This window comes from Primulina huaijiensis, chromosome 6 (genome assembly GCF_012295235.1).
Source record: "Primulina huaijiensis isolate GDHJ02 chromosome 6, ASM1229523v2, whole genome shotgun sequence".
NCBI classification, from domain to species: domain Eukaryota; kingdom Viridiplantae; phylum Streptophyta; class Magnoliopsida; order Lamiales; family Gesneriaceae; genus Primulina; species Primulina huaijiensis.
Genome location: NC_133311.1, coordinates 21968104 through 21978096, shown reverse-complemented (window position 1 = coordinate 21978096; position 9993 = coordinate 21968104). Strand labels below are relative to the sequence as shown.

General features: G+C 33.2%; 2 protein-coding genes across 2 annotated transcripts; one reads left to right on the top strand and one right to left on the bottom strand.

Annotated features, from left to right (window-relative positions):
* Nucleotides 1–58: 58 nt before the first annotated feature.
* On the bottom strand, nucleotides 59–3624 carry LOC140978340 (chromophore lyase CRL, chloroplastic-like). Its single transcript, XM_073443289.1, has 9 exons — nucleotides 3382–3624; nucleotides 3259–3308; nucleotides 2720–2780; nucleotides 2585–2620; nucleotides 2331–2381; nucleotides 1483–1575; nucleotides 544–648; nucleotides 373–465; nucleotides 59–288 (listed from the first exon to the last, which is right to left on the bottom strand). The coding sequence occupies exons 1-9, from the start codon at nucleotides 3559–3561 to the stop codon at nucleotides 154–156; spliced, it is 804 nt and encodes a 267-aa protein (XP_073299390.1). The 5' UTR covers nucleotides 3562–3624; the 3' UTR covers nucleotides 59–153.
* A 2993-nt stretch (nucleotides 3625–6617) lies between these two features.
* Nucleotides 6618–9171, top strand: LOC140978788 (uncharacterized). Its single transcript, XM_073444010.1, has 5 exons — nucleotides 6618–6675; nucleotides 7158–8007; nucleotides 8099–8260; nucleotides 8363–8600; nucleotides 8946–9171. Exons 1-4 carry the CDS (start codon nucleotides 6629–6631, stop codon nucleotides 8576–8578), a joined length of 1275 nt encoding a protein of 424 aa, XP_073300111.1. The 5' UTR covers nucleotides 6618–6628; the 3' UTR covers nucleotides 8579–8600; nucleotides 8946–9171.
* The last annotated feature ends 822 nt before the right edge of the window (nucleotides 9172–9993 follow it).

Genomic DNA, 9993 nt, shown 5'->3' with positions numbered 1-9993 from the left:
AAACGGGTTTGTTTCATTTCGAAAAAGACGCAGGAAAATTGTGAGACGGGAAAGTAAATACTAGAAAATATTCTGGCATTTCGAAAATTACAGAGTGTTATTTACACAACAGGATTCATTTAATAATTAATTAATATAAGAAAGAAACCATCATCACTCTTGTAGAACAAATGAACCTTCTATCTTTTTCTCCAAGAACTTAGGAAAACTTAAAGGGGCAAAAGGGTCGCTAAAACTCGAGGGTGGCGCAGGTTTAAACACGTATGGGCCGCCCTTGACACCCCAAACCTGAAAAACAAGTGAAAAGAATATTCTAAATTACTAAAGCATTAAAGACTTGAAAAAAGAAAGTTTTATAGAGTCAAAACCAACTTGGTTCCCATCTTCATCGTATCCTTTGTCCCATTTGTGTATTTCATTATTTTTCCATACAGCGAGTTCTGAGGTACAGTATGAAGCACCATTCTGCAATATGTTGGACATCATTAATTCATTGGTGTGTCAAATTCTACGGTTATGAAAACCTGATGAAAGATTTATTACCCATGTATTGGGAAATCCGTCTCCTGGAGTTGAACCTTCATACAAGCAACGTTTCCCTCGTTCACAACGTTTCAAATGAATGGTTGTCAAATGCTCGGCAATGTCCTACAGTTAAAGTTGAAGTTACTGTCCAAAATGGCCTTGTCTGACAAATGTTCTGCCACCAAACCCAATTGCCTCTGATATACCCTCACAGCTGCCCTTTAAAAAAATAGACATCCGTTTGGTTTTTTTTTTTTTTTTTTTTTTTTTGAAAAAAACACCTACTTTAGGCCTAAAATTCTAACTGCCCCAGACATTTGGCAGCTTGATTGGCCACATCCCCTGTAATCCATTGCCGTTCGGTGCGAACAAACTTTACCGAGAAATTTAACCATCTCAGTTTCTTTAAGAATCTACTGTCCTAAAACACAATGAATCTTTTAGCCTAATCTTGAGTATATTTTGGCTTTACTTTTAACGATTTGAGATGGTTACTTCGCTCTTTCTGTCTGCTAAATGTCTGTCGCCAACTATCGATTTAGTTCAAAGCAATTGTAAATGGACACCTCTTCCTCAAAACCAAAGGAAAAGGCAGCAAAGAAAGGAATATATCACCAAAAGATGCTTTCATTAATTCACTTTATCATGCACGATGATAGAAGGATTTCTATCTTAAATGGACACCTCTTCCTCAAAACATCTTTGCTTCATTCTACAAAATATTAGATTTATAAATGATTATGTTATCCATATGTATTTAGTCATCATCTCTATATCATACATATTTCATCATCCTATACCACGAACCAAACGGTACTCAAATATACAATAGCATCACACAAGTTATAAACTTATAAAGGATAGGTTCTTTTAGCCAAAGTAAAAGGAAGCAAAGATAAATAGCATTAATCACAACTACTCTTTTAATTTCACATTCAAATATAAAAGACAGCTTACTCCAATAACTTCATCAGGTTGAGGCCGCTGTTCCATTGGTCGATCACAAAAGTTCCGGTACTCTTCTGCATCCCTTATTGCATACGTACGCAGCTGTTCATCGAGCAGTGGGTGTTAATCTCAAAATATTACAAGTTGAGTCTCAGGGAGAGAAGAAAAAAAACAAAATTGACTTTTGAAAGGTCCTAAGATTCTACCACCGCTCGACTTTAACCATTAAAGACAGTGTATAAGAAGAAACCGAGACCAAAAAAAAAGAAGGTGAGTACACATCATGACAAACAAAACCCAAGAAGTTATCTGTGGCCACTTATCTGTAATTGGAGTCTGTAGAATTATTGCAATAAATACATATACTCTTTGCCAGATTGAAAATATGAAAATAACCATCACTGATCGATGAGAAATCACAAGAGAACGCCTACAAGGCAAATAAATAATATAGGCAACAAGGTCAAACCATTATTCCACGGACAGTTTGATCATATTCTTAATGCATGATAAACCAAAGGGACATCCTTCATTTTGGGTATTGACTATTGTTTCATGACCATAAACATGTTAAATTAAGACTGCATAAATTGTTAGAGAGAATCATTCTTCTTGGTAATATTTCGTTCTCCAAAAACCATCCTGACGCAAAAGATCAATTCAATCCACCACTTTCAAAAATATCTGCATGGAATATGTATTATGATGGAAAATTCTTAGTTTTTATTTAAGAATTTGTATGCTGCACCACATTAATGCAGTATTTGAGTGTTACTGAAAATGAACACTGGTAAAGTTGCATGTAAAATTAAAGGTAACAGCTACAAAATTAAGTGAAATACAGACTTGAAGCTGACCTCAACGTCACATTTCATCTCCTTCGAACAAGGTTTAACCATGAAAAATCTCTGCATCCAGACAATACATATATAAATGAAAGAAAGTCAGAAACTTTGGAATATAGGCATCCTAGCAATTATAACGTCAACTATTCAAAAGATATAAGCAAATATCTTAACGACATTGCCTTATTATAGTTTCAGAACCAAGAAGAAATGGAGATAGAAAGGAATTAGGAACAGCATGAATAAAATGGCACCATTCGAGGTACCTGCCGAAAAGGTTTGCGAGGAGTTCTCCAGAATGCCTAAACACAGAAAATTTAATTAAAAGCCCAATCACGCAAGTGAAAAATGAATCCAAGGAAAAACCGAAGCTGCTTGAAGATGACTTCACAACTTCTCACCTGTTCAAAATATAAAACCTTTGAACCATCCACCATTTCTGCAGCTGGACATGAAAGCCATCTGCAAAACAACATATGAAGTCAAAGAAATTTAACATCTTTCAATGAAGAAAAGAAGAAAAAGAAAAACTGTTTCAAATTACGTTTCACTTAAAAATGCCTATTTTAAAAAGAATTTGTGGATAAGAAACTTCTAAACTGACCAGAACTTGGAAGCAATAAATGGCAAACTAACATTCGAAACCAGAAAACAATTATCCAATTTTCAGTTGTTTTTTCATAAATTCCAATTCCGAGTCCCCAAAATTCTCGAGCTTTCAAACATATTTGAAAGTTTCAAGCTTCAACCGTAATATATATTTTCACCAATTTCACAAAGTGGTAAAGAAAAATCAAGCATCATCCATTTCTTTCCTCCCACATATTTAACAACACAGACAAAAATTAAAAAGCATATATCAATCAATCAAACCCCATCTCACCAATGAAACTTTAAACCGCTGCTAGAGCAAATTTACTTGGTTGAAAACAAGCAGTACCTTATATTGAAGAAATTTTCCGGGTCTCTCGATGCTTGCTCCCTCGAAAACTAACAGATTTGAAAAACAATTTTTTTAAAAAAAGATAACTCAATCGCAGAAAAAGAGTATCAAGAAACCTACCTTCTCACCGGCGAGAGAGTCGGCGACGATGCGAGTATGGTCCCAGCGCGTGGTAGACTTGGTGACGCGCTTTAGCAATAACGCGCCGCCGATCAATACCAGAGCTTTCAGCACCACACCGCGAGCTTTGTTCCACCCGTTCGAGTCGGAGCCGGAGCCCGAAGCCGAGCCAGTGCACATAGTATAACGCTACTCAATCCACACACTGCTCTTGCACATTCAATTTTTAGAAAAAAAAAATTTATATTATGGAATTTAATTTAATGGTCATTTTTTTAAAAAAAATATGTGACTCGCACTTTGCACCCCCAGTCTCCTTTTGATTATTAATTTCTCTCATAGTTAGTTAAAACAGGAGTAATATATTTTGCGAGATCACAATTTCTATCGGACTCACAATTTCAGTGATAATTTGTTAATGTCTCGGATACGATTTAAAACATGCATAATGCACAATTATATGTATATATATATATATGTTAAGAGCATTACCTTTTATTGTGAATATCGGTAGGGTTGACCCGTCTCACATATAAAAATTCGCGAGAACGTGAAAAAACTTGTGAGAGACGGTCTAACGGGTCGTATTTTGTGAGGCGGATTTTTTATTTGGGTCATCCATGAAAAATATTAATTTTTATGCTAAGAATATTACTTTTTATTGTGAATATCGGTAAGGTTGACTCGTCTCACAGATAAAAATTCGTGAGATTGTCTCACAGAAGATCTACTCTTTTGTGATATATATATATATATATATATATATCGTCATCCTCTCACAAAATATGTATACGATACTATTTCGAGAGTTTGTAATTTTGTTTTTTAGTTCTTTAAATTGTCACCACACGTATTTCGTTTGATTTAAAGCGCTTTTTCAAAGATAATGCGAATGATAATAAATTAATATTTATTTAATATTAAGATAAAAGGGTGAATTTAGAATAAAATACAAGAAAATGGGCCAGATGTTTTGGTCCATTGAATTTTGGATCCATATGCTTCGACCCAATAAACTGTCTTATTCGGCTATTTTTAGTTTAAAGCTATCGTAGAAATTTTGAATCCATATGTTTGGCCCATTATATCAAGACTTGTTTCTGTTTGAGTTTCAAACTTGGTAATTAAACATAAAACACAAGACAACTTTTAAAAGGTAATAATGTAGGAATTGTCTAAAATGAAGATTATATTTGAGATTTGAGTCAACAATTCTACACAATTTTGAGTTAAAAAAAAAGGATATTCACATATGTTTTATTAAATAAATAAATATGAAAGGGATGTCATATATTTAACAGTAGGTCTCTTGTGAGACGGTCTCACAAATCTTTATCCGTGAGACTTGTCAACTACACCCATATTTATGATAATAAGTAATGTTTTCAGCATAAAAAATAAGTGATCCGAATAAAAGATACGCATTGACCTCTTATTTTCCGAGGATCCTCTTAATTATTGTAAAGATCACACTGTGTGAGGATATTTCTTGGAGACGATGCAGATAAATTTCCATGCTTTTGTAAATTCAAACTTTCTCTACTAAGTATTTGGTAGCTTCGGAGGAAAAATTTTACGCGGTCTAGACAAATTATCGTAATCGGGCAATTTTTGACTTTCAATATTTTTATTAACTAAGTAATGCAGCATGTACCCATGAAAACTACCGAATTTCAGATATATATTTCTGGAAAAAAAGTTTGGTAAACTGTCCCCATTTGTTGACTGCTCAAAAAGTTTGTTTCTTAGCTTGGAAAGAGTTTGACTAATCAATTTATGTATTCGATTTGATTTTGTGCTCCAAACGGTCAACTTAACCTGGTTTGATTATATTGTTTCTTATAAAGAATATATATATTTAGAGAAAGTAAATAATTTGACATATTAATATTTAGTTCTATTTTTGGATGGATTAATTGGTCTCGTAAAAGAAATAACAAGTACTCACAAATATATATTCATAAGACGGGAAGATTCGGTTCATATTTGCAGTACAAAATTAATAATTTTTCATGGATCGGATCCAGTTAAAAACATTCTTATACGATTCATGATTTTTTTGTTTTTGTTTTTCAGCAATGAAGATCTAATGTTATATTTGAATCGAAAGATTTGATTTTCAAATTTACATCTCAAATTCCATGACTCGAAACAAGATTGTAAGATATATTTGAAATAACTCGTGTTGCTCAAGTAATAGTGTATATATTTTTGTTTCAATCTCAAATCTACTCCGGAGCTTAGTCATGCGTCCAAATTCCCAATACAATCTAAGTGAATCGCAATAAATATATCGGGAATCAAGGGATACGTAAACCGTCAATAAATCTAAGCATATAGAAATTAGAAACATGTGTACACATGTTAATATATCTTCATATCTATGCAAAATCAACCAGTGAAATCTTGTCTTCCCGATCTTCACGGCTATAATAATAATAATAATAATAATAATAATAATAATAATAATAATAATAATAAATAAGTAGAGGAAAAAACACGTTTCTATTATTTTATTTGCGGAGATGACAGTGATCAAATAACACCATTACACATATCCCATTTTACGAAGCTTCAATGTGTATATGAGTTAATTAGAAAACTACGATCCTCGTATTCCTATATTTCATGCACCACTCGTGTAGCAACTTATTTTCATTCATGTATTGTCCATATAAAAATACATCGGACATAAAGTCTTTCAACAATTAATTATCGAAAGCTCTTTAAAATCTAGGATATGTATCTTGTGAGACGATTTAAGACCAATCAATTTAATTCATATTTATAGTGAAAAGTAATATTTTTTGTATAAAAATAATATTTTTTCATGTGTAAGCTCGAATAGAAGATTAGTCTCACAAAATTGAACCGAAAAACGGTTTAATGAGAATTTTTGTATAAAATCTATGCTATTAAAAAACAAAAAAAAGTAGATCAAAAATTTTAATGTGCGACTATTCTCGTTCCTTTTTTTTTTTTTGGGAATAATTTGCGACTATTCTGACTCTCGTCGTTCAATGTGGTGGAGATTTCTTCAAAACCTTGCACGCGTGTTAATTAAGTGTGACCAGCAAGAAACTCGATCGGTCCAAGAAATTTCATGGAAAAAAACAATTTCATTCATATAATTATATTGGTCAACTTTATTATAAAATTGACCAATAATAAAAAGAGTTATATATATAATACTATTTTAAAATTGTCTATATATAGCACCCAAAGTTGAAACCACAGTCAGTTGTGTATGTATTGTGAACCATATCTTTTCATCGGACGCTCCTGTTATACTTCGTAAGTTATGCTCGAACTCTTTCTTCTATTTTATTTCGCTTTGAATGATAGTGTATGGAGTATGTATTTATGATATGTTTTTACGGATCTTTATCCATGAGACAAGTCAATTCTACCCAAATTTACTATAAAAAATAATATTTTTGACATAAAAATTAATATATTTTTATGGATGACGCAAATAGAAAGTATGTCTCATAAAATTGACCAATGAGAGTGTCTCACCAGAGTTTTTGTATAATTTATACACAAAAATTATTATTTTTCAAGAATTCTCATGTTTTGGTTGAAAAATTGTTCAAAAAGACCACTTCAATAAGTGTTCCCACTTACATAAATGTTTTTATTGCAAGAATAGAACTGACGAGAAATATTAGTTTAATCCTTTTTAAACAATTAGTTTTTTCAAGTGTACCTATATATATATATATCTTGTCCCAAGTAGTTTAACAATCAACTGTGTTTCGATAATCTTTCTGCAGAGTTCATCATCCTAGCTCAACCTGCGCAATGGTCAACTTATCAAAATCCCGGCTGCCATACCTGTCCATCCTTCTTCTTCTCCTAGCTTCAGCACATAACTCACAAGCCCAAACCAAAAATGAAATCAAAACCAAAGTGTACTACTCACCAAAAATCGAGTTGGAACCAGGCATGGTCTCCAACAAAAACTACCCGAGCATCGATTTCCCCCAAGGCCACGTCGCCATCAAGAGCTTCGACGCCGAAATAGTCGACCAAGATGGAAAATCGGTCCCTCTCAACCAAATTTATCTGCACCATTGGATCGTTGACAAATACTTCCAATCCACTCTTAACTCCAGCCTCCCACCGATTTTCGGAAACATTAGTGGAGTGTGCAGCGGTAATGCTCTCATACAGTATTTTGGATCCGGGGCTGAGACACGAAGGACCCCGAGCAACGTGCCGGATCCTTACGGTATCGTCGTCGGCAATCCGTCGGATGCTCCCGCGGGGTATGAGGAGAAATGGTTGCTCAATGTGCACGTTATCGACACTCGAGGAGTGGTGGATAAAGTAGGATGTCTCGAGTGTACGTGCGAGCTGTACAACATGACGAGGGACGGAAACGGTGAGCTCTTGCCTCCTGATTACTACGGCGGTTTGAGCTGTTGCCTTGATGGGAGTAGGTGTAGGATGGAGGAAGGGTATAACAAGAGTGGCAATATAACCTATTATTTGAAATATACGGTGAGATATTTGGAATGGGATACGTCCATCGTGCCTGTTCGAGTCTTTGTTCTCGATGTAACAGATATCGTGACAAAGGTTAACAATTCACAAGGGATCGTTTATCGACATGATTGTCAGGTAATCAAGCAATATAATTTTTTGCTAATGGACATGGTCACATGGATGAAATCATGTGGTATTAATGAATGTTATTTATATTATCGTACAGGTTGAGTATCAAGTGAAATCTTGCTCCAGCATTATCGATTTGGCCAAGACTCGTTGCATTGACACAAAATCCGTGAGTTTTACTTTACCAAGAGGCGGCAATCTCGTATATGGAGTTGGGCATCAGCATGTAGGAGGCGTGGGTATTGCCCTCTATGGACAGGTACGTATTAGGGTCGTATAAGTTTTTTTGTTTTTGTTTTTCCTGATGAACCTGATAATAAAATATAGCAAACCATATATTAATTTATCATAATGGATCCAGGGAGGAAGAGATCTATGTACGTCGATTCCAAAATACGGGAGAGGACATGCACCTGGAAACGAAGCTGGCTACGTTGTGGGAATGTCGACCTGTTACCCTAAACCAGGCTCACTCAAAATTAGTGATGGGGAAACTCTGACGCTTGTATCTAAATACAGCAGTGCAAGAAGACATGCAGGAGTCATGGGACTCTTTAGCATCTTGCTTGCTGATTGATCACGAATTATACCTTAAACTCGTACGGTTATCAATTTCCACAGCTCTATTTTTCCCCCTCGTTTCATATATATAATCAATAATTTGGTATTCAAAAAATATGTTATTTCAAAATTCAAAACTGTAAACTTGCAAGCTAGTCAACATATATATTCTGATATACGTTTGTGTTAATTATATCTCAATAGACAAAATTAATGCGGGTAGATATTTTTACTGCACACAATTAAAAATCTCTTCGAATTAATAAAGTATACAAATTTTATTCTTGTTTATGCAAAATCGTGATTACATTAAGATATTTACATCTTTTGAAGCTTAATTAGTAACTTAATCTGACCACAGTTTCTATATGTTGCATGTACAGGTACACAGCTAGAAGGATATTGAAGATATTTACTTTGGTTACGCTATATTAAACTTCTTTGTTTCGAGTCAGCACATTATTAATTTTCATCATTACATGCAGATTTTGTAGTTTAATAATTTATTGGAAATGTAATGTCTTTAATCTTCACTTTGTATTAAAGTATCATAACCAATAAGATATGCTTACTGATTATAATTTATGTGGATATTTATTTTGTGTTGAATTATGATTCATATACTATATATTATTAATATTTCTTCTTATATAGTATAAACTAAGCCCACAATTTTATATCTGTTATCTTTCAACAAATCCATGTATAAATTCAACGGAAGTAAATTAAAATTAACAATCAAGAACAATGATTATGATAAGTTAAACATGTTTTCACGTGGGTCGGGTCGGACTGCATGAAGTAAGAGTATCAAAAAAATTTCCCAACCCGATCTTTTTTTTTTTTACTTTGCAATATTATTCTTTTATTTTAAAAAAAATAATTAAATAAAAATTCAAAACACATAAAAATAATATTTTAATTTAAACGCATAATAACAAAACTTCACATAAATATTATAATTATGTTTCATGAGTTTCAATATTTTAATTTAAGAGTCTAATTATCTGAACAATTATTTGCTCCACAAAAGGCAATTGTTTATATAGAAAAGGCAAATATTTCACAAAATAAATATTACACGATGGAAATTTATGATATCAATATAAAATAAAAAATATTCAAGCATCACAAAGTAACTTTAAAGTTTCAAACTCCAGTTATACATCGTTTTACATGTTTTTTTTACGATTCAAGCTTTGAAAAAAAAAATAAATGGGCCGGGTGAATTTGAGTTGATATGTGACCTGATTCTCAATTCAGGTCAACCCTAATTCGAAAACCCCCAACCTTAATCCTATTTTTTCGTGTCGGGCTAATTTGCTAAACCCCTACCTGTTTACAATCCCTGCATCAACCTGATATTTTCGAACTTTATTAGAGCCGGTCAAGTTTTTGTTGTTATCACACCACTAATAATGTCTAATAATT

Coding starts and splice junctions, on each gene's coding strand:
- LOC140978340 (XM_073443289.1), bottom strand. CDS start 3,561: ATGTGCACTGGCTCGGCTTCGGGCTCCGGCTCCGACTCGAACGGGTGG. Junction 2,781..3,258: donor GAAAATTTCTTCAATATAAG/GTACTGCTTGTT, acceptor GTTGTTTTGCAG/ATGGCTTTCATGTCCAGCTG. Junction 289..372: donor ACGATGAAGATGGGAACCAA/GTTGGTTTTGAC, acceptor CTTGTTTTTCAG/GTTTGGGGTGTCAAGGGCGG.
- LOC140978788 (XM_073444010.1), top strand. CDS start 6,629: ATGTATTGTGAACCATATCTTTTCATCGGACGCTCCTGTTATACTTC. Junction 8,008..8,098: donor TTTATCGACATGATTGTCAG/GTAATCAAGCAA, acceptor ATTATCGTACAG/GTTGAGTATCAAGTGAAATC. Junction 8,261..8,362: donor GTATTGCCCTCTATGGACAG/GTACGTATTAGG, acceptor TAATGGATCCAG/GGAGGAAGAGATCTATGTAC.